Source organism: Molothrus aeneus, chromosome 1 (assembly GCF_037042795.1).
Source record: "Molothrus aeneus isolate 106 chromosome 1, BPBGC_Maene_1.0, whole genome shotgun sequence".
Classification (NCBI taxonomy): domain Eukaryota; kingdom Metazoa; phylum Chordata; class Aves; order Passeriformes; family Icteridae; genus Molothrus; species Molothrus aeneus.
The window spans coordinates 43157890-43182512 of NC_089646.1; the positions used below are offsets into that span (position 1 = coordinate 43157890).

The following is a 24623-nucleotide window of genomic DNA, read 5'->3' on the forward strand; positions in this document are numbered from 1 at the left end:
TGGCGCATGTAGGGCCTGTGGGGGAAGGAAAAGGTCAGCATGACTGGCTTTTTGGGAGTGGGGTGGGGCTGGGGAGCAGTCTGGCCTTCAACAGTTAGTGTAGGAGGGATTTACTGGGCTGAGATCACTCATGATTTGGCAAAAGTAGCACCCAAATGCCATCTACTGCAGTTCACTTCTTGCACAGGATTGACCTAAGCAGAGCATAGAATGGTTTGGGCTGGAAGGGACCTGAAATATCCTCTAACCAGGGGAATCAATGGCTTCCATTAGACCAGGATGCACAGAGCCCCATCCAGCCTGGCCTTGAACACTGCCAGGGATGGGGGATCCATAACTTCTCTGGGCAACCTGTGCCAGTGCCTCACTAGCCCCACAGTAAAGAACTTCATCTGATACGCCGTTCCAGAATGGATCATAGTGGGAGAATCGCCTCCGTTAGCTGCTGCTCGTGCTTCTCTTGATGCAGCTGTCCTGGACAGCAGCCCAGGATGTGGTTGGATTTTTAGGCTGCAAGCACACATTCCTGAATCATGTTGAGCTTCTTGTCAACCAACACTCTCATGTCCTTCTCTTCAGGGCTGCTCTCAGTACATTCTCCACCCAGCCTGTATTTTTGCTTGGGATGCCCCAATCCAGGTGCAGCAGCTTGCACTTGGCCTTGTTGAACTCCAAGAGGTTGGTCCAGACCCACCTCTCACACCTGTCAAGGTCCCTCTAGATGGTGTCCCTTCCCTCCAAGCTGTCAATCTCACCACACAGCTTGGTGTCACCAACAAACCTGTGGAGACCATGCCCATGTGTGAGACACAGGTTTGTTCCTTGGGTATTTCTCGGGTCCTGCTGCCCTTTGCACAGGACAGCAGCTTCAGCAAAACCCATTCCATGGCAAAGAGAAGAAAATGAACATGTAAATAATAGCCTTGAGTCTCTTATTGATCTTTATTGTACTGAATAGTCTCCCTTTCATTGTTCTGTCAAATCTTTTCCTTCAGGCTACTTTTCTGTTAATGCCTTGGTGATGTCTGCAGGAATGACAGAGGTGCATTTCTTCACTGAATTTATTATATCCAGATCTGCCCAACGTATTGGCTTGATATAAAATGATCTCAATGGCCTCGGGGCTCTATGAGAGATTTCAGATTCATGGGAAAAGGGGCTTGTGTATCCACACCATCTCTTGCACAGTGCTAAGCTCTGCAGGCAGCTCTCCCAACTTTCTGAATCTAAGGAGAAAGACAGCTTGCTGTGCCTTGATGGTGGCAGATTGAAGAGTTTGGCTGGATGTTTTCGAGCTGCAACAATTACAGGGATTGTCACAGTGGTAATGGAAGAAGAGGGTCCTTTGTGCAAATATAACAAATCTCTTTGGGAGAGCACCTGTGTGCAGGAGCCCTTCTGTACCCCAAGCAGTGGGCAGTGCTTTTTGTGACATCGCCATGGGTCAGCCTGTCCAGGTTTTGGAGGAACAGGGCATGGCTGGAGTGAATCTTTTACATGGTCTTGTTTTTTAGAAATCAAAGTGATAACAGCAGGATTGTCCACACTAAGTCTTCCATGTGCAGCTTTGTGTTTTCTGTGCTGTTTTAGGATGATGGGAGTGTTGGATATTTGACCACTGCAGTTAAATGAGCTTGGCATGAGCCACAGCACACCAGGGAAAAGAAACGCCAAGGTCCTGGGAACCTCTGGCTGTGTGTACACACTGGAATCCCTTAACAGACAGCAGTAAGAGCAAACACTTGGCTTTGGCTAATTTGGTTTTTGGTTTGTTTTTATTTTTCTCCCCCCCTTAACATGATTTTTTTCTGCTGTGAGCAGTGAAGATGTTGCAAACAACCCATCTGCGTTTTTGCAACACCTCCTCTGTTCCTTGATTATTTTAGTTTGTTGGTGTCACTTTGCATGTTTATACTATTTTCAAATGTTTATGTCACTCTCTTCCCATATTTTGTTTTTTTCCCCTTGGTTGCTTTATAGCATTTGGAAGAGCTTGACTGCTTTTCTTTTGCCTCCTTTTTAACCTTAGTTACTTTAGCAATGTTAATTTTTCTCTTCTTATTTTACCTCCCTCTTATTTCTATCTTATAAAGAGATATGAGATTCTTTTTCACCTTCAGTCTCACAAAGGATGCTCCTTTCTTCACTACATCTAAACTTTGAATTTTTTTTACTATCTTTTGGTGATTTTTCAAACAAAAAAAAATGGGGTTAAATTAATAGTGATACTTCAAAGGTGGAAATATATTCCTCATTTGTTCAAAATTACTTGTTATCCACCCCTATGATTAGGGAGACACTAATCTGAAGTGCTCTGCTAGACATGGGCCATGCACGTACATATTTCTTGTACAAAGTTCCTTTTTACTGACAACAAAAGGATGTGTCTTCAGTATGTCTTTTTCTACTGCATGCAGTAGGTACAATAGTTGCCCGCTTAGCTGCCACACAATAGAAATCTGGGGTTCATTTGAATTTTCAAGCTTGTTGAAAGTGCCGTTAGTATTTTTCTCTTTTCCCTTTCTCCCTTTTAAATTTTTTTTCTTTCTCTCCATGGGCATGTCAGCCTCCAGCAGAGCTTGAAAAAGAGGAAAGAAGAAAAGAAGGAGGGGCGGAAAAAAAAATAAATTAAAAAAGCCAGCAAGGTGTCCTTAGCGTTTCCCTGCACCTGGAACTACTCATCCTGCTTTCACGCAGCGCCCTTGCGGGGGGGACCCAGGAATGAGCAGGCCAGAAAAAAAAAAACGGGGCGTGAGGCAGCGTTAAAAGAAAAAAAAGAAAAAGAAGGGGGAAAAAAAAGGAAACCCCGCAATTTGGCGCTGCTTTGCCGGCTGCGCTGCGAAGGCACAAAGAGACGGGGGCGCTGTGGGGAGGGAGGGGTTCCCCCGGAGGCGGGGCCGGGCCGGGCCGGGCCGGGAGCGGCGGCAGCGGCGGCAGCGGGAGCGGGAGGCGCCGGCAGCGGCTGAGGGAGCGGGAGCCGCCATGGAGCCGGGGGGCCGGCGGGGCCGCCCCGCCGAGGAACCAGCGCGGCCCGAGGACGAGGAGGTGGATCCCCGCATCCAGGTGAGGGCCTGCCTGCCTGCCGAGGGGCGGCTGCGTTTCCTTAAGTTCGTTTCAATATGTGTGTTATGGCTGTATGAAGCAATGTAATGTAATGTATGTAATAATGGTTGCCTTTTATTTCATTGCTTTTGCTGCGTATGTGCATACATACATATATATACATATATGCATATATATATATACACATACATATGCTCACGCATACGTCAATACATACACACATATGTGCGTATATATATTTTTATTTTTATATTTTTTTTTCCCGGGTGTCTCGGCGCCCGCCGGGAGCGGGGAAGCGCCCCCGGAGCGCCCCAGCCCTTTGTTACCCCGGGCATCGCTCCGCGCCCGGCTCTTTTGGGCGTCCCTCCTTCTCCTCCTCCTGCTGCTGAAATCCCCCCCTCCCCTTTTTAGTTTTGACCATGACAGCGTGACCTTGCTCGTGGAGCGGGGCTGGTGCTTAGAAATTCATAAATGCGGGAAAATGTGGGGTTAAAATTTTGTCTCATTATTTTTATCCGTATTTTTTTGTTTCTTGTAAAAAGCAGCTTTAGTGGAATATGGTGCTTCCTCTCAGTGAATGCCTTCTGCAATGGTTTTTATTCTTGCATGGTTTCTAACAAAGCTTTTCTCCCCAAAATCGTGTCTCGACCAATAGCACGGTGCAAACTTGCAGCACGCTGTGGTCCCCGAAATTAAATGTATTTTTAGGTCTCTGCAGATTTATGGCTTTTGCCTCCAGCATTGCTGGTACTGTTTGTCATGAATGAATATAACACGTGTGTACAATGCTGAGAGGATCCTTGGCGTAGGTCCCTGCTCGCTGTAATTGTCATTCTTTTCTCCATCGTGAGCATTTTGTTTTCCAGGGCTGTGCAGAGCCATTGCAAAATTCCCAAAACATGGTTACACAGAGCGAGGCCCTCAGCCAAAAGTTAGCCTGGTACTGCCCTGATTTTAAGAGGCTAGGCTTGGTTGGCATCTATTGGTCTAATTTTGGCCTTAGGTTCTTCAGCTTGCTACTTGTTTCCACGTATACGATTTGTGAACTGTTGGCAAAACAATTGTTTTTGTTCAGTTTTTTGTTTGGTTTGAAAAACAAGCTGCTGTGTCTGCATCCGTGAGAGCCATGAGGTTTTGAGCCTTACAGTAAGAGACAATTAGGTAATTTTTGGATGAGTGTTTGTTTCAGACAACATGGATACCCAAGTAGGTGTTTTCCAAGTCCTAGGACTAGGAAACGAAATCTGACCGCTGAGGATAAGAGAGCTAAACTGTTGTAATGAATTCCTTTCTGGTTGTAACCAGAGTCATTCGTGTAGTCCAGTGGGAAGCTGCTCAAGTGACAATCAATTTACAACGTTTGGTTTGTACAGCAAAACATTTCCAGGCGTGTTCTGTTACACTGGTTGACAATTAAATAATGTTTAAATTGGAGAACACTCCTGTTAAAAATCTTATAATCATGTTGCCCAGATAAAGAAAGCTACCACATCTCCTCCTGAGGGTTGCTTTTTGAGGCAAGAAAGTCAGTAAGAATGAGCTTTATTTTTACAGTAACTTCATTCATGCCAATGCCACTTCTACTACATATTTATTCAAGGGATTTAACACCTTTGTTTCTGCTGTTAAGGGATCAAAATGTTGTCAGGAAGGCAAATTATGTTAACATAATTGTATGTCCCATGGACTGGACTTGGGTTAAGAAATGGTTTGCCAAAATCCAAACTAAAATACTTCTCATGCAGCAAGATGTGTTTCTTATCAGCTCTGTCCTTTCACTGCGTGTCTCCTGTGATAGTACAAACTTTGCTAATCTTCTAGGGTGGGTGTGTCTGTCTGTCAAGTACCTCGCTGATATTGACTATATTGATTAATGAGACAGAGCTTACTGTACCTTGTGTTTATTTGTAATAATGAAGAAGTAACCAGAATAGGAAATGTGTTGCCTGTACATAAAACTATAGAGCTTCTCTGATTATTTTTTCTTTTAAGTAGCTAAGTAGAAGACCAGTGGCAAAGTTAAGCTGGGCATCTCAAGGTTTCCTCTTTTCACTAAATTCATTAGCTGCAGCCCTTGTGAGCTTTCAGTGGGGATGCTGAATGAGCCTTCTCAGACATGTTTTTTTCCCTGATTTCTTACTATGTATCTGACTTTCTTTCCTTCTAGGGGGAGCTAGAAAAATTGAATCAATCTACAGATGATATCAATCGCAGAGAGACGGAGCTGGAGGTACAGAATCTATCCTTGCATTTTCCTTTTGTGCATGTTAGATTTTGTGAACAAAAGTACAGTGTTTTTGAGTAGGTTGCCTTCTGAATTTGTGCATCCTGAATCGTAATTTTGCAGCAAGAGTCTGGTGATGATGTTTTTAAAGGTATGAATTGACCTAACAGCTAAATAGAAAGGGAAAAGGTAGAGGTATGTTGACAGTGTAAAAACCCTGTGTGGAGAACCTCACACACAACCACTGCCAGAACCTATTTTTAGGTTTTGACACTAAGCTTAGACAAGTTTTATTTTTACAAGTCACTGTTTTGCATTTGTTGATTATAGACAGGGAAAGTTATTTGGTTAAGAGGTTTTTGCCGTACAGCTGTCTGCCAGGATCTTCTCTTTGGTGGCTCTTTGGGGTTTTTTTAGATTGTTATCTTTGCCTTTTTTGTCATCACTTCCTGAGCAAGGAAGGTGATGAAGGAAAGTTGGAAAATAAGACTTCCTGGTTATACAGAGAGATTTTCAGGGATACTTAAGAATCTAAAGCAAGTTCTGAAGAAATTGTTTCTAAATCCCCAAATTTGAGCTTCATCTACTTGGTAGTTATTCTGGAAGGATCAGCATTATTGATTTAATAGTGAAGCAAAACAAACTATCTTGTGTGTGTCTGAATTTTCTTTTGTTTGCAAAACAAAGAAGATAAACACAATGAAAATATAGGATAAACATGCTGCTAAAGAAAAACTGGCATAAAATATGACTTTACATTCTAAATAATTTTGATATCATTACAAAGTCTTGAATACTGTATTAAAACATTCTGATATTGCAGTGAGGAACATACTATAAAAGTACATCTGTAGATTTCTGTCTGTACCTTCAAAATATCAAAGTATGGTTTGTTTGTTTGTTTCTTTTTAATTTTTTTTTCCTCTTGTATGTCTTTTCATGAGATGGATACCTCAAGCATGGGGTGGTTCTTGGTAGAATTTTAAAATACTGGAGTATCCACTGAAAGCACTGAACAGAAAATGGAGTTATGATCTTTGGACAAGCCTTGTCTTGTAGCTTTTTTCTTATCCCCACTTGTTTGCATATTCTGTCATTGTGGTGTGTAGATTATGAATTCATTGGTTAATAAGCTTAGTTAAATGGGGAACTATTTGCTATGCATAATGAAACAGTATTTTTGCTGTGAGAACTGTTCAGTGTCACTAGCATGATTTAAATTTTATGAGTGAACTTTAAAAATCAGTATTCTAGTCTGCAACAGTGGCAATTAAATGGACTTCAGGAATCTTTATATAGATATATTGAAAAAAATTATCATCCGTATCTTTTCAGTCTCCTTATTGCATGCCGAGGTACTGAAATTGAAAGATGGTGTTATGGATAGTTGCCTGGATTTCATTAATTTTGTCATAACCTTGCACTGAGGACATATTATGAAGCAGATGGAATAGTAATAATAATGCAAAGGCATCCTCATGAAGTAAATCCCAGTGACTTTAAGATGGGATTTTGCTGCTTGATTAAAATTATTCATGTGATCAAGTGTTTGTGGAGCCTGCAGATTTGTAGCTACTGTGTGTGTGGCACATGCTGAGCTGTAGAGGCTGAAAGGCTCCTGGAAATATAACTGTAAATAAAGGAGCAGAATTTCCACATTAGCTTGGTCTTACATTGTTGCTTACTCAGCCTGGTAAATAGCAGGTGTTAGATAGGTAGAAAATCATATAATCATTCTCTGCACTTTGCCATTAAGTGTTTACTGCAGATCTGTCTGTAGTACCTACTGTAAGCAGTTTTTGATGGAATTAAGGTGAAATACCACCAAGAGGATGCTTTCTTGAATGTTTCCTCTTTGCTTTTCCTCCAAAAATCCTATTATTGGATGGATGCCAGTTTGTGGTATCATGCAACTGCATAATTTTTAATCTGTAAAGATTTTCATTACATTTATCTGCTTAAATATCGTCGATAAATGCAGTTGGATGATGTAAGCAAGGCTTAATTTATATACAGGTTGATAAATGCATTTTAAATGGACTTAAAACCTTTTTAGGGGAAAGGAATAAAAAATCCCACCACACCCAACACTTGTGGTTAGTCGAAAATCTCTGCATTCATACTCAGCACAAGAAAAGAAAGATTTGCCAAGCAGCCTTATAGGAAAGTTTGGAAGGAGGAGTTTGGAATTGGGATCATTCTGCTTCAAAGGCTTCCAAAATCCATGAATGCTGTTGAAAATGTGGGCTTCTAGGAGAGCCATGCTGAGTTTCCCTTTGAAGATTTGCACTTTTGCCTCTTATTAGCTGCTTTGGGTCCCTCTTGCTGCCCCTTCCTAGTTTGTGGTGTTCCTGCTATATTTCATTGGAAGAAAGATGTGTGTGGGTGTTTTTTAACCAGACAATGGAGTTATATTTATCCTGTTTTGCTAGCATAATTTTCTTTATCTTTCCAATATCTTTAATGGGAACATAGATGTATCATTACATTATTTCGAGCACAAGTTGCTGACGACCAGCTTCCTGTAATGTTACTTTGTGGTCCATAGATTCCCACTGTTGATTTTTTTCCCAGAATAATCTGGAAAAGCAATGGGAGTGTTTGAGTAGAAGGTATATTTCTTTGAAGGAAGTTCAGAAAAAGACACCCATGTTTTTGTGACTTGATGTACTGTCTGATAAGCAGGAAGGGTAACCTTATGGCATCTGAATTCTGCAAGACTTTTCTGGACTTCCTGTATGTAGCTTTGCATGCGTTGCTCTAATTGAGAATGCTGGCTGTCTCCAGTTCCCATTAACTGGAAAAAAAAGCTGTTAAATCTTTCTAAACCCATGTTTCTGTTCTTGCTGTGCCTCAGGTCTGCTTCTGCAGAATGGAAGTAATAATGCTGTGTTACCCAGTGGAAAATGTTATGGGGCTGAATTCAGTGGAGGCTTCTAGGATTTTGAGGCTGCACTGGCCTGGCCTGGTGTAGCCACAGGAATGTCCTTGTTTGAGCAATGTAGAAAATACTGATGTCTACTGCTTACAGAGGTGATAAAATGGGGAATTCTGTTTTCAGTTGACCAGCCTGCCACTTCTTTAAGTTCTGCACTGAAACTGCTGTATGACCTGTTTTTAAGTTGAACAGCCTGGGTTTTTTTAATCTTTTAAAATAAGTTCTGCACCCATACCGCCTGTGAGAGCACTGGATATACATGCATGGCATGACTTGAACAGATACATTGAAGTTGGATGCATATATTCTTTCACTTGGAAGAATTACTCATTTTTTGCTCTTTTGACCTATCCTATTAAGCCCTGAAGAAACACCCTGACCTGCTGACACTCACTGCCTGTTCAGGAGCTGCAGAGCTGCTGAAGGGCACCGAGTGGCTCGTAGTTATATGTTGCGTTAATGTATTGCCTGTTAATGAATCTTTGATTAGACTTGATTTAAAATCCATAATGCTGCTCATCCTAAGTGCAACACTGAGCATTACTGACACAGCAGAAGGGTGATAAGGGTTCTCTGAGGGATTTAACACTTGGCTTCGCTAATGTCCCTGTTTATGTTTGAAGTGTCTGTGAAGGGCTGGGGGAAACGTCTTGCAGGCGAGATACAAGTGTGTTTTGGCCAAATGCAAGAGGTTTTTTCCTGTTTATTGGAAGTGCATCTCCATCTGAACTCGCATCAGGAGCTTGAATGTCCTTAACAAATGTGCAGGATTTGTCTGTCCAGCCAGCTCACAGAGGGCTTGGACTGGCACTGAAAGTACAACTCAGCTGTAACAAATTAACCCGGGGACCCTCTGGCAGCCTTGTGGGGAGGGGAAATGCAGCACATACCATTAAAGTTACCACTGGAATCCCAGCTATCCCAAATGTGGTTTTTGTTAGAGAGAGCTTTTTGTGTTGCTGGAGCTACAAGCTTGCCAGTGTTTGTTCATGGGAGATACTGCACAGGAAAACTGGAGCTGAACAGTGCTGCTTTCAGCCATGCCCTTATCAGAGGGCCTGGCTGGGATCCTTCTTGTGTGCTTGCCTAGATCTTCTAGTCCTGATTTGCTACACTTTAGTCCTGGGCTTATCATAAAGGTCACCCAGGGTGGTTGTTGGATATAAGGGAAGGGGTAGCTGTGGTGCTCTTTCACTGGTGAGCCTTGTCAGCATTTGAGCCCCTCTCAGAAGGGGAAGGACTTTTTGTCATGGTTTAACCTCAGCTGGCTGCTAACATGACACAGCCCCTTGCTCCCTCCCTGCCTGTGGGGCAGGAGAGAGAACTAGAAGAGTAGATGTGAGAAAACCCATGGGTTGAGATCAAGGCAGTTAAGTAAAGCAAAAGCTGCACACACAAGCAAAGCAAAACAAGGAATTAATTCTCTACTTCCCACTGGCAGGCAGATATTCACCAGTTATTTAGAATTGTTTCTTACTTCTTCACTAAAATACTTGGTTTTAGGAAAAAAACTTGAGCTGTTGACCCTGTCACACATAAAACATGTAAGCAGATTAAAAAAAAAAATCCTCTATCTTTCAGATTTTAGAAAAATGACCTCTCAGTGTCTGGAATCTCATTCTGAGCATGCCTGCTTGGCTTGAGGAAACATCTATCTGTGGAAACATCTGCCACCTTATCAGTATCCCTGTGCAGCATTTTCCAGTGTCCACAAAAGAATGCAGAGATAAAGGCAAAGCAGCTCACTGCCTGGTGCTCCTGCTGGCTTTGGGAGGAGGATGTACATGTGTGATGGATTTGTCCAGCACTATCAGGACAAATCTTTCCACATTTCTTTATGATCTACTTGCTTCCATAGGAAATGGCTCCTGTGTGTGAATTCCTTGTTGTTTTGCCTTCTGCTTTCATCCAAGGATGAGTAAAGGAAGGCTTCTTCCTCTGCTGTGGCTCTGGAAAGATTTTGTCAACCAAGTGAGTCAAAGGGCTTTACTTGATTCATGTTCTTGACGTACAGATGGGTTTCCAGCCTGAGAGAGGAAGGGTTAGGTGGAGAAATCTTGCTTTGGGAGGAGCACCCAGTACCCTTCCATGCCTGCTTTCTTCTCTCTCCTTCGAAGAGAATTAAAAACATTTGTAGTAAAAAGTATTAGTAGTCTCAGTTTGTAACTGTCTGCAAGCAGGAGGTTAGAGCAACATTCAGGTACTGATTTTTTAATTGTTCTTAGATGGCAAATTAGTATCTGCCTAAAAAAAACCAAAGGGAAGGCTTTTCTTATCCCTTAAAAATGGAGATACTGCTTTCCCCCTTCCTTGCACTTTGTTTTTATGATTTGGTTGCCAGTCTGGCTTACTTCAACTGCTCAGGTACCAAAGAGACATTTAAAGTGTCTTTAACTGGTTTGATGCTTGAAGGTGGGTTTCTGAGCACACCTTGTGCATCTGTTTGGCGTGGATGTATGATGCTGATGCTGGTTTAGCTTGGAGATGAGCTTTTGCAGCTGGTAGGTCTTTGTAGCAGAGGAGATGGGTATGGATCTTGTCAGCCTCTTGGAAATAGATGAAGGCTGTCTCTCAGCCAGCAATTCCATTTCCATGCACCTCCCATGCTTGCCAGAGGTTTTGCACACCAGACAGGCAGAACAGTCATGAGACAACCTTTGTAAATGAAATTTAGATGTGCTTGGTACTAGGATGATTCAGACATGGTTGATATGTAAAGCTCATTTTAAAAATAAAATTGTTTGAAAATACATGTTTAGTTTGATGGGCAGAAATAGTTATTTACTTGTCATCTGGCATCTAACACCAGCTCATCACCATCACTCATGAGTGAGGAAAACAGGCATGCTTTTTTCCTCTGACAGGTGCAGTACAGGTTGAAAATTGTATTTTAGTTTTTCAGTTTTTTCCCCACATTTGAGAATGGATCTTCAAAATGCTGCTGTAAGGATGACCTGTCCTTAAGTGTGGTCCCTCTTTCTGGTGCAGTATCAAAAAGCTGCAAAACAAAGTCTGCTTTTAATAATGAACTATTGCAGCAAAACCATATATGGGGTAGAGGTCTGGCATGCTCCTTAAGACAGTGCTAGTGAAATCTCTTTCGAAAGAAAAGTGCTAAGGATTTCCAGAAAGAAAGCTGATGAGCATGGAGCTCTTGCAGCCATAGAACAAGATGTTGAAATGTAAACTGCAGCTGTCCACGTGCTACACTAAGTGCTCTGCCTGCTATAGTGTGTGTATGACAAACACCTAGCTAGTGAGAGTCTACTTGTCAAGGCTGTAATTTAAGTAAGAAGCTTCTCCTGCTACTTTTTTTTTTTTTACCTTGCAATACACATTGAGGATAAATGCCTTAATCGGCTTTTGTCCAGCTTGTAAAAGGTTTATCATCATCTCATTTGAGCAAATAGGAGGGGAAAAAAACATTGAAAGCTGACTGGTTAACATTTTCAATGTCACCTTTCTATTTCTGAAATCAGAAGCAAGGTGTTCTTAAAAATGATCACATAAGATTAGGAATGAGTAGAGGGGAAAAACACACTTTAAAAATGTCAGGGTGTTTGAGATGTCTGGTGTCAGTTGCGTTGCTTCTGTTAGAGTCTGTGTATGCATTCAGTGCAGTGATGAAAAAAACAAAATGTGTTTTTAAAAAAGAAAAAAACCCCAAAACATAAAAACTCACCCAGAAATGGTGAGTGTGACTCACATGTTACCTAAGGCTGCTGTTATCAATGAATAGCATTTCTGCTGGAATGAGTTATCTTTCAAGAAACTGAAATACAGAAACTGGAGATTGAAGACTGTGCTTGAAAATTTCTATGGCATATGCTGCACTGTCTTGGTTTTGCTCACGACTGCAAGTAGCAGGAATTGACATATTTTCCTTTCTCTGTTATCTGTGTGTGCAAGATAAAGGTCTAAATGAAGCAAGAGTTCGGCAGTTAAATAGTAACACTTGTTTGGAGGGGCAAGTCACACCAGAGGGTTTGATAAGTAGCCTGAAAACGTTGTGGTTGTCTTTCTAACATGGATGTAGGACTTACCCTGTGCTGGGGACCACAAATGAGCTGCAGTGATGTGCTGTTCTGAGCCTCTAAGTTCTTGATGTGAGTGTCCTTACAGAAAACAATGTTAAGAGGATTTATAGCTTTGAACCACTTCACATGTGGGTTGAAGTGTCTCATTAACAGTAACATGGGAAGCCAGACATAAAAAGTAGTGAATTAAATCAATTCCCAAGTTACTGCCTTGAGCATAGGCCCATTCATTTCCGTGAGCAACAGATGTGCTTCTCATGTCCCATAAGGAGTAAGTGCAAGCCCAGTCCTGCTGGCTGGTGCAATTGCCTTGGTGCTTCTGACCTCCCCGTTTTCACATGAAGCATAAAATAACTGCTGCACCTGTAGTTCTCACTCAGACTTCCCCAGGGTTATCTGCCAGGGGAGTTCTGTGCTGTCCCAGGCGTGAATGTCTTTTGCAGGTGCTCTGTCAGCACGTGGCAGGGCCCACACCCTGGACCAGGAGCGTGGCTGGGTGTTTGCAGGAGGCAGCTGTGACCCTGCTCTCAGGAGGAGCTGCCGTAGCTCCCAGGTCAGAGGCATGGCCAGGAGAGCCGGGTCAGTTTGGTTGAGGAGGCTGGGTGGTGGGAAGGCGCTGGGTTCCCACAGGAGCACACACATTTGCTTTTGTAGTGTAGTTGGGGCTGGTGGAGTGCTGAAGTGGTGTCGGTAGGGCTGCAGAGGGCGTGGGTTTGGTATCCCACCTCAGAGACCTCGGCATCCTGCTGCTGGGTCTGAAGGGGATGGCTGGAAACCTTTGGTGGCGAACTAATACCAGCAGAGAATTGAGCATCTGCTTGTTCTGTCGTGCAGAAGGCGTTGGAGCCTGCAGGCTTGTGTTCCTGGCAGCCAGGAGCCTGAGAATAAATGTCACTAAAATAAGTTGTGATGGGTGATACAAAGTTCCGGGGTGTTTCGGTTTTCATTATGGTTCTTCGCTGCAAGAATGAGGTGATCAGACCTAAAGTAAGCCTTAAAAGAAGAACCAGTCATCTTTGGAGGAAAATGATAAACTGGGATTTCACATCAGTGTGTTCTTCAGCTGAAGCTTCCTATTCTGTGTAACTAACCACTTTGTGGAGTGGAGTTTGCTCATGGGCAAATGTCTGTTTCACCATTTGTAAGACCTGTGCTTCAGGCACCAGTTAGAGGAGCACTTGGAGTTCAGTAATTTGTATATGCTTCAGAGTTAAAGGGAGATGAATGGGTACAGAAGTTGCTGTTAATTTGACTGCTTTGTTCTTAGTGTCCTTTGTTTTCTTTTGTTTTGTATTTTTAAACTCCAAGTGGGGACTAGTCATCTTTTTCCTATGGGATAAGACTGTGTATAATTATTACATGAGTAAATTTAGGGTAGGTCTCCAAGCACAGATTTGTAGTGATGGTTTCTTTGTTCCAAGTGATCTTACAAACATGGGAACTGAACTTTTGGATGAATCACTGCATAGGGATTTTTTTACTTAAACTATTTTGCCTAACTAATATCCTTAAAGGCAGCTTTCACAAAGAGAGTGAAAAGAAATCTTTTGGCTCATTCATTTAGAAATGAGCTTTTAATTCTGTTCCTACACCTGCAAAGAATTTTTCTCTTTGTTAAATATACTTCAGTACTTATTATTTTTCTTGCAATATAGTCATCATGCTTGGAGTCTTTTTTCAGTTACTTATGAAACTCATTTTGAGCAGTGAACCATGTATGGTCCAGTAACTTAATTGGAAATATTCAAATTCTTCTCACTGAGAAAATCATTGACTCAATAAATATTGTTTAAATGATACATTTCAGACTTTCACTGAGAAATGAGATTATTGACTGGATTTGAGTTAATGAAATAATAAGTTAATGTGCATTTAATTCTCCATTTTTGACCTTGTTACCCATTTAAATAATTCCTTAGAATAAATTGGAGTACCTTGAGAATCTAAAGCTATTTGGCCCGGACTAAGATAATGCTGATGCTGGTTCAGGTTTTACATAACACTAAAAAGGAAGCAAAGAAGCTTTTACGGAAGTATATTGCTTTTTCTGCAAAAACTGATGTATTGTTGCTTTTTTTTCCCACTTCTGAGAGCATAGTGGCAGCTTGCAATGTATTTTAAATCTTCCAGTGAATAAGCAGTTTTGCATTCCAGAAATCGTCAACAATAATGACAAAACCCTCCTGAATTAGGGCACTTCTTGAAGCCAGCTGCTTCCTGATTATCAACATGTCACTCCAGCAGCCTGCATAAATGTTGCACTCTAATTAGAGTTACAAGCCTTGTTGAGAGCTCACATGGCCCTTCCTCTTCATCTCCTTAAATCCTGGGCCAGGTCCCAGCCTGAATTTGCATCAATCTGCAGTAATTTCATATATTTAGAGTCTGTAGTGGATTCTGAGATTGAAATCAGAATCACTTTGCTTACATGTGTGGAAATTTCAGTGGAGCAGAGAAAATATTTTAATTGCTTTAGCTAATCATGTAAGGAGCACAACTCATCCTGTTTGGAAGTGGCTGGGTTTTTTAAATATAGAAAATATTAGCAGTGAAGTGGAATGTAGGTGTCCTTCTCCATTGATAGAAACCACAGCTGAAAAGATGGGTTTTCTGTGCCAGTTCCAGCTGATGTGCCAGCCTGCTGTGGGGGTTTGGCCTGCCTGCTAGCACCATTCTAGTGTTATGTATGTGAGATGTCTTTGCCATTGAAGTCCCTCTCAGAGTTTGTTACACTGCTGTTTGCCTCCTCACAGAGTGAGTAATTTACAAACAATTCCTCTCTGAGAAACCCTGCCAGAGGTAACATCTAGAGCAGGCTGTTGTAGGCTTTATGTAAAAGCTGTCACTGAAAGACAAAGATTTGGTGTCCAGGATGCCGGCTTTAGGATTTGGCTCTGGATTCCAGGGATCCCTGCTGAAAAATTCTGCCTTAATCCAAATGCCAGTAATTGTTCTGAATGCGTCAACTCCTGTGTGAATCTAAAGAGGAACCTGAAGGTAGGAACAAAGAGGTAGAAATAAGTTTTAAAGCTCTAATCTGCCTTTGTCCTTTCTTTCCTTCCTGCAACATTTTGAAGGATGCACGCCAGAAGTTCCGCTCTGTGCTGGTCGAGGCCACAGTAAAACTGGATGAGCTGGTCAAGAAGATTGGAAAAGCTGTAGAAGACTCTAAACCTTACTGGGAAGCTCGGAGGGTGGCCAGGCAGGTAAGAGCTTTCTGCCTTATAAGCTGGAGGGCACACACTGATGGTGTTGCTTTCCTGCTATTAATAACATCCTAGGCACATGCACTTGGCTGACACTGGGCTACGTCTTCAGTTGCATGTCAGCCATGGGAATCAATAGCAAAATGGATTTCTTCACAGCCACAGCTGCACATGCCCTTCAAACCCAGAACAGCTACAGCAGACACAATAGCAAAAAGACTAGCTCTCTTCTCTCATAATAAATGGCCTTTCAGAGCTCTCTCCTATCAGTAGTTGTACTTATTTGAAAATACAGTGTAGACATTGTGTGTGTGTTTTTTCTTCTTAGAGCAAAATGCTCAGCAGCTAAATGGCTGCAGCTGGAAGCTGCAGGGAAAAAGGCTGGAGTGGGGCAGGGTTTGGTGCTGATTGGGTTGTGCTGAAGTAGGAATGTGCTAAATGTGTCTCTAAAGTGTTTTGGTTTGGGGACAAGCTGAGCTTGGCTTTCTCTGTCATCAGGGCCTTACTTCCCATGCCCTAACTACTGCTTGATTACTGATAGGCCTGTGGAGCTCAGGGAGGCATGAGGTGGGGAGGGAAGAGTGTGACCTGCTGGATGAAGAGAAAGTCAGAAAGCTTGTGACATGTCAGGCAGCATCTCATTTTAGGAAAGAAGCTGCTGAGAGTTGAGCATGTGGTGGCTTAGGCAGTGCTTCTGCTGGGTGTTTGTGGTGGTGGGGCTTGAGGGTTTTTTGAGGGTGAGGCTCTTTGGTTTTTCCCCAAGGGAAGCATGTTCCTAGGTGCTATTTCTGTTTTCTCTTGAGGCAGGAAGAGTCAGGAAGAGCTGCCTAGAGCTGCTACTTCTGTGCTTGGCTGGAAGGATGTGTGGGGTGGCATCTGTGGCTGGGTAGCTGGGATGTGACTGTGTTCAAGGGGAGAATGAGAGATAGGGTGGCATCTGTGAAATCCATGAAAACTGCAGAAGGATTTTGTTCATAAAAGTAGGTAGAGGGATGAGAGGAGTCGGTGTGTGCCAGGAGGCAGAGTAAACTCTCAGGGTAAGAGAAGGGGAGGGAGGAGAATGTGTCCTCAGAACAGCACACCGGAAAGGGAGGAATGAGAAAGCTTCATTCCCTTGAAAGCTGGTGGAGCAGGAACTGGGTTGATGGGATGTGGCATGCAAGGTAATATGTGACTGTGTTGATGCTTTAAATTGCATAGCATTGTTCTGGAGGCCCTGTCTCAGGTAATGGGGATGAGGTGTAGGGGGTATTAGGCTTAATCCTGCAGACTAGAAGCAGTGTGGCAAAGAGGTAAACTCTGCCCTGCTTGTTGTGCTTTGAAGTATCTGCCTCTCATCTATAAGTGCTCTGGAACCCTGCTCTTGAGGGCTATGGGGTGTGCTAGAGATAAACCAGTGCTGAGCTACAGAAGTTAGTGATTGTGTAAACTAGTACGTGCAGTTTGGAAAAACAATCACTGTGACCCTGCCTTGAGCATGATCTTATACTTCTGTTACTATAAATAGCTGGGTAAGGCACAGCATGCATAGGACTTCAAGAGTTACACTTGGAAGAGTTAATGGTACAAGCACACACTTTGCAGTACAAAAAAAAAACCATCAAAAGATCAATTGACTTTGAGGTTTGTAACATCACAAACTCAGAGCAGCGAACTTTGCCCTCTGTCCTGAAGCTGGCAGCAGTTTATGTTCTGGAAATGGAATTTTATATTGTTATGTCTCTGCTACCCCTAAAACCCATTCAGTCATTCTGGTTCAAAGGTACTTTGCAAGACCACTAAGAAACCCAAGCTCCTGAAGGTCCTTAAATTAGTAGAATCACTGCTCCAGCAGTAGGCTTGTTAGAGGGAACAGTATTTTTTTCCCCCAATCCATTCTGTCACTAGCTAGATTTAAATGCTATTTATCCCAGATCTGTTTATTTGCTTCACATTCGTTCACATTCGTGTTTTAATTCCTTGATAGCATTTTATTTTAAAGCAGGAGTTGCCCTTCTAACCACTAATTTCCCTTTTTTTCATTTTGTTTAATGGATCTGGTCATGGAACAGAGTTCCCACTTTGTATCTGCTCAGCAGACAGGGATGGTCTCTGGTTTCCCTTTTGCCCTTTGTCTAATAACATCTTAAAATGGAAAATGTGAGGGCCAAGAGGAATGCAAGCTTTGAACAATGGATCTATCTGAAAGCTGGGAGATTGGAAAGATTGGTGCCAATCATCAGTAAAGCATCTGCCTAAAGAGTTTTTCTAGTTTTAATTTAATCTAGAAAAGTTCCACATAACTGGGAGCAAATCCACTGTGATAGAGCATGGAGAAGGGGTGAATAGGTAAGGAAATATGAAACTGAAGGAATGTACCAGAGTATTAACATGGTTAGGTGCCAGTTTGCATTTCTCTTTTTACTTTGATTTGCAAAACTGTAAAGAAATAATGGGAAGAGCTTGTTATTATTTTTTTAATTTAAATTAATAATAACATCTAGCCTGTGAAGAATTGTCTTCCTCCTCCTTTCTTTACACTTATTTTAGAGCCATTAGGCTGCCTCCAGAAATACAGGAACAAGGTTCTTGAGGGCTGAAAGAGCTTTAATTAAACAATAAGGGAAAAATGAGTGACTCTACTGGTAAGAGAAAGGGAAGTGTAAATTCCTGTTCGTTGTTCTCACTAAAGGGAAGTAAAACTATGACCTTGTAAATTTTAAGCCTTTTGGAAACACAAAATTGCATAATTAATGACTCTTAGTTTGGCAGAAATGCAGGAGTTGTCCAGAGTTACTTGAGTTTAAGATGTCAGCTGCAGGGTAAGTTACCTAATGCAAACTGTAGTAAGTCATATTGAGGAGTTTGCTTTCACATGGCACCAGCACGAATCTCTTTTGGAAATGCATGCTTTATCTATCAAGATAAAACCCATTAAAAAAGTTACAAGGGCAGTGATGTGGGGTCACCAAAAACCAGGTCACCAACTGAAGTATAACACTGGAGAAGCTTTAGGATCTTGAGCCCTTTTGTCTACTCACCCTTATCCCCATCTTGTGCAACCCTGTGTTGGCAGAAGATAGGGAATTCAAATTAACTCTCCTATGCAAAGGTCCTGTAGGATCTTGTTTGTGGAATGTTTGCCAAGAGAGCCACGGCTTGGCCTGTCTCAGGGTGAAACTTTGCTTCACCAGAACATTGGTCCCTTGGTGTTACAATCTGAGTACTTTGCCATCTGAAATGGTGGCACAGGGAGTCAGGATGCTGTCTGTTGGTACCAAAGCAGTAAAATTTGGTTTTTGCTGAGACTCAAGTGAGATCTAGCTCATATTCTTGTTCAAGGAAATTTCATGTAACTTCTGCCAAGACAAAACTGTTGTGATTCCTCATTTGGTGCAGCAGTGGGCCTTTTGATTGCAGACAATACCTTACTGTTTTGGAGAAATTTGATTCCAATATGTTGTTTAATTAAATTTTGAGGTACTTGTGCTGTGAGAACATTTTTTGTTTGGCATATTGTCATTTCATGTTGTTCCTTAACTTAAGCAGTAACGCCCATGTTCAGTGGAAGAACCTTGGCTTGTAGAGGATTGTGCATGTACACAAGCAATGCCCACATTGCAGCAATATGAAATTCCTGTAATCCAGAAGATGGCCCAGGTTCTAAATGTTCGGAAAACCAAACTTCCCATGTTTGTTTGGTTTAGATGGTGGTTTATTCTTTTTTCTTTTCTGTTTTTTTTTTGGGTTTTTTTTCCCCGCTACTAGCTGCTTCCCTAGTTGTCTAGTCAAAGAATGAGACTTTTCTACCCAAAGCTAATGGGGAAAAAGGGTGAAGCTGCCAGGAAACATTATTAATGTTAAGAGAAGTCCTGAGCCTCTGAGGTAAGGAGTGTCTTAAGCCACTGTTGACTTAACATTTTGCAGGGCTGAGGCTGGAAAGTGCCTATGCAATGGTGTTCACAGTAGTGTCTGAGCAAGTGACAGCGCTGGGAAGGGTGCTACCTCCCTGGTGACAGGATGCTGTGCAAAAGCAAGTGTGGTCTAATGCATAAATCACTGGGCTGGCAGGAGCTGATTTTGTGTTGCTGCATGGCACAGATGAATGACTTCATCTCTCTCTCAGTTCCCATGTAAAATGAAGCTGTCAAGCTGCTGTGAAGCTGAGTTCATTAAGGGAAGTAAAAGCACTTTGGGGTCACTGGGTGAGAGGTGCCATTTAAACACTGCTGTCCATACATCATCACTTGTGAACCCGTAGACAAATTGAACAGGAGACGTGCCTTTCTGTTTTGCTTCTGCTGGAAAAATAATCTGATAAAAGTGTATTCCCACCCCCACAAATAAAACAATCCATGTGTTTTTCGTGACCCTAACCTGACTAAAAGCCCTGGGAGTATTGTTTTTAATTGAGCTTCAACATTGTTTTGGTTTGGTTTTGGTTCTTTTTTGTTGGTTGGTTTTTATTTGGTGGTGGGCTGGTTTGGTTTGATTTTGTGGCAGGATGAGGGGTTACATTTTATTGGCTCAGATTGGGAGTGAGGATGCTTTGCTCAGCTTTAGTACTGAGCCTATTTGGGAGAGACATCGTTTTGCTTTGTGATATTCCCTTCACCCCTCTGCCCCCCTACCTCATTTAGCTTTTACAAAAAAGTATCAGAAAACTTGCTTCAGGCAAAAATAGGTGAAGGATCTATGCTGGGTCATACCTGTGTGTGTCTCAGTAAAGGACCCACCTGTACCATGTGTTCATACAGCAGTATGTTGCAGGATATAAGTGTTCTGCTTTCTCTTGGGTCAGTCTTCTAAGTTTTACAACTAATTATTTTTTTTCATGTTGTTGGCATACTTAAGCAGCACTCTTGTATCTGAAAAGGCTTGGAAAAACCCACTGGAATGAGTATTCACAGTGGTTCTTCTCCTTTGATGTCCAGGCATACCCAAGAGAAGTGCAGTTGATAGACAAGTAGGGACAGCTGTCCCATCCTGTTCACTGCAACTTTTTATGTTGTAGAGCTCCTTTCTCTCACCTCACTAATAATCTTTTACTCATGTAGTATTTTGTAACTGAATTGCCACATCTGTGTGAAGAAATCAGCAGAGAGAATAAAGAATTATTCGAGGTGAGCTTTCAGATATTTAGATCCTGCACCTCCATTCTGCTTGTCTTCACAAAACTTAGGGGAGCCCAGTTATCACTGGGAAATTATTTCCTCTCTCAAATGTGAGTTTTGATGTGATTCAATGAATTTTTTATTCGAAGTGAATCAGGATGAAAAGTAGCTGCTGTAATCTTGCAGAACAGGAATGGAGGAGGAACTGAGCCACTTGGTGGTGAAGGTGGGAGGGGTATAAGCAGCTAAGAGCTCACCTACCTAGCTGGAAGAGTCTTCCTCAGCAGATGAGACTGGTACCCTTCTTTGTAGAGATCAAGCCAGTAAATGAACAAAACTTTCTGAGGTGGCCATTGCATCTCAGCTGCTAAGTGTTCAGCTTGAGATGTCTGAAAGTAGTGTGGCAAGTGTGGAAAGTTGCAGATGGTGACTTCCTTAGCTCAGGAAACAAAAGCTTTTTAAGTTCATGTAAATTGGAGGTTCAAAACTGCCGAGCATCCTTAAAGATTAATTAGGAACTGGAAACTGTGGTCTTGCCACTTCAATTCCCACAGCACCCAAGTTTTGTATCCAAATTCCCTCAGTGAGTGAGAGCTAATGGGATCACAGCACCAGCAGGCCCTGCTGGGAGAAGGAGGGCAGCATTGAATGTGGATGACAGCTCCTGGGTCCACCAGTGGTAGATAACCAGGTCTTTCCCTCTGGTTCCTAGACACTAAATGTGTTATCCATCAGGATATTGACTTCCCATGTCATAAGGAATCTCCTTCTCCATCCTCCTTTTAGGAGCTGAAGTCCTGATGCTCATGTTTAGGACAACAAGGAGTTAAGACTGATTTGTCTAATCTGGTAAGCTTATCTTGGCAAAAAAAAAAAAAGGTGGAGGGAGAAGGAACTTGAGAAGCAAAAATTAAATGTCAGCAGAACTGTGACAGACTTGCATTCCTGTTTGGAGACTTGCCATGGAGCTAGTAAAAAGCAAAATTATTGGCACAGTTACAGCAAAGCAACGAGCTGACCTTTCCTGGCTGAAGGAGTGTTTCTGGTTAACTGTTCATAAACCAAATAACTACCCAAAATGTGGATTCACATTTTGAAAGGAAGGAATAGAGAGACTTGAAAATAAACTTTGACAAACCTTCTGCAAATTCTCCCAACTGTTTAAGGAAAAAACCAAATGCCCAGAGCACTTGACTGCTTTCTGTGGCTATAGTTCGGTGCTGTTATTGTTTTTAAGTAATCATACAATCATGAAATGGTTTGGGTTAGAAGGGACCTTAGATATCAACAAGTTCCAGCCCACCTGTCATGGGCATAGATGCCACCTCCTAGACTGGGTTGCTCAATGCCCAAGCCATCCTGTCCTTGAGCACTTCCAGGGATGGGTCATTCACAACTGTTCTGGGCAACCTGTTACAGTGCCTCAGTACTCTCTGAGTAAAGAATCTCTTCCTAACATGTAATGTAAATCTCTCCCCTTTTAATTTAAAACTGCTCCCCTTGTCTGATCAGTAGGAAATTTTTTTTTTGCATTTTGTGTTATTTGTATTTTGGATGGATGTTGCTGCTCTGGCCTTTTGCAATAAGCAGTCTAGGCTGGCAGTGTAGGTTGTGTTGTTTGTGCCCTGCCTGTGCTGTTTGCCCTTTGAACTGAGGATGCTGTACTGCAGCTGCCCTGGTGGCTCTCAAGGAGCCTCTTGGCACTGGGAGATGGGAGGGAATGATGCCTGCATTGGGAAGGTGGGATGCATGAGAAGCAGCTCACTCCCTGGGTCTGTAAATCAGCCATGTGGAAGTGGCTGTGATTTTTAGATTAGTAGGTGGAGAGGCAGGGGAGCAGCTCCCTTCCTGAACTGGGGCTTTTTGGTTGAGGAACCTGTCTGTGGGATGGATGCTGATGTGATGGCCTCGGCTGGTGCTGTGGCAGGCACGAGAGGGAGGCAGGCAGGCACAAGCCTTGCTTGGGAACAGATGACTGATGTACTCTGAAGGGAAAAGAGACATGGAACTTGCTGCGTGAGCAGTCAGGAAGCTCAGTGCTATGAAGAAATGGTAAGGGAAGAAAACGTAGGTGAGCTGTGCAAGAAGTGCCTGAAAGGATGAAGCATTGAGGCTGTGTGTTGTACCTGTTTGCCTGAAGTTTCGTGTGTCCTTTTTACCTTTCTGCTCCCTATGGGCCTGCTCTAGGTCTGAACCCCTTCTTCCCACCAATGTTTTTGGTTTTTTTATTACAAAACACATCATTAAATCTTGGGGAAACCATGTCGATGTGACGTCAGTCCTGTGGTGCAATGTGGAGTTCCCACTGCTGTGATCCCAAAGGGCATTCTCACTGTAATAATCTCCCTTCCCACACAAAGCATGGCTGAAGAGGGCATAAGCCAAGCAAGGGAATCTGTAACTTTATTATTGAGGGTGAGGAGTCACTTCCTGGACTTTCACCAGGGAATCCACTGAATTTTGTAAGCTTTTTCTAAGGCAGGATGTACTTTGGATTCAGTCAGGCAAATGTTTTGCCATGCTCAGAGTTTGATGGAGTGTCTCCTGTCGTGTTTGCACAGTTGGGATCTGAAACCCCGTGAGCAGCGTGTGGGGAGTCACTACCCCGCCATCACTGCTGCTGCACAGAGCTTGTGCTTGGTGTGCTGTTTGTTCCTCCTGAATGCTTAGAACTTGAAAACTGTATTTTAAATCTTGAATCATGGTTCTGTTGCATTTTCCTTCAGGCCAAAGTAGCAACAAAGCCTAGGAAGCAGGGAACTCGATCACTTACCTGGGTGAACAAGCTAGGTTTTGCCTGGTTGACTTATTAACATTATTTATTTACTTAAAGCCTGACTTAATGTGGCTTTTGTGTTCTGGCTCTGTCACCTGGTTGAAGAGTGTGATATTGGACTATGTCAAACTGAGTGTCCTTTCACGGTTGAGAAGATGACAGATGTTGCCTGGTCGGCTATGCCAAAGATCTGATCTTTGGAGGAAAGCTCCTTAATGTGTTTGTCTTCCCATCAACCTTACTAATGGGACAGTAGGTCAGTGTGGCTGGCAAGTTTTTACCCTCTTAATCTGTCCAATGTTTGGGAGCACTGACAACTGCTGCTTCTCAGATCAACGGAAAAAAATCCTTACCTGATTCAAATTTAGTGCTCTGTTGCTATTATTTCCTGCAGAAGAGGTGGCATCTGTAACAGTATCTGCAAGTACAATGTTCCTGGCACATTTGGATAGTGGGAACTAATTTTAACCACTTGCTTGTTGAAATACCTATGTCAGTAAGTTCTGTGTGTGTGCATTTCCCTCTCTAAAAGTTAAATCACCCTGCATTTCTGGTTTGTGTGAGCACTATCCTGTTGAGGGATGGTTGTATAAGCCATTGATATAAAAACTGTTTTCTTATGCCTATTTGCTGATGTGCCTTGAAGGGCTCCATCATGTAAATTTGTTGACTGTGCTCTGTAAATTAGAGGTTCTTCCCTCTTCTGCTTTTATTTGCAGAAGAAAATGCTATTTAATCTGTTTTGAAGGATTTATCTAGGAGAGATGAAAAAAAATACTCTTTTGGTGTCTCTCCCACTTTCTCCAACCCTACAAAGCCTCCATCACTTCTCAGCCATAGTGGATGGCAGTAGCTCAAAGCAAGACAGCTGTTCAACCTCCTCTCCATTAATTGTTGGGAATCAAATGACCTAATTATTTTTCCTACCTTCAAGAATGTTTTTTTTTTCTGTTGTGAAATAGTTAAAGTATTGTGCAAGTAGGTCTGAAGTAATGGAATACTGGGTTAAGTTGGTGTGGAAATACCCTCAGTTCTTTGGAGTAACAAGGAGAAGGCTGGTGCAGAAAAATTTGTGGTTTTTTGCAGATGACAGCTGATTTAAGCAGAAAGAAGTGATACAGGTGGTCTGGCTATTATGTTTAGCCACAGATACAATAACAGATGCTGGAACTGTCAGGAAGGTATAAGCAGCTCTCAGAGGGTGCTGGAATGTGAAGATTTTTTCCTCTGCTGTTGTGTGAAGATTTGAGGGACATCATTTTGCATCCTCTCCAATTTGGAAAAAC

General features: G+C 42.4%; 1 protein-coding gene across 1 annotated transcript in view; it reads left to right on the forward strand.

Moving 5' to 3' along the window:
• The first annotated feature begins 2928 nt into the window (after positions 1-2928).
• SH3BP5 (SH3 domain binding protein 5) overlaps positions 2929-24623 on the forward strand; it is a 51288-nt gene continuing 29593 nt past the window's right edge. Inside the window, exons 1-3 of the mRNA XM_066555878.1 lie at positions 2929-3063; positions 5231-5293; positions 15340-15468. Of these exons, the coding sequence (XP_066411975.1) occupies positions 2983-3063; positions 5231-5293; positions 15340-15468 (273 nt within the window). The 5' untranslated portion in view covers positions 2929-2982. The remainder of the gene's footprint in view (positions 3064-5230; positions 5294-15339; positions 15469-24623) is intronic.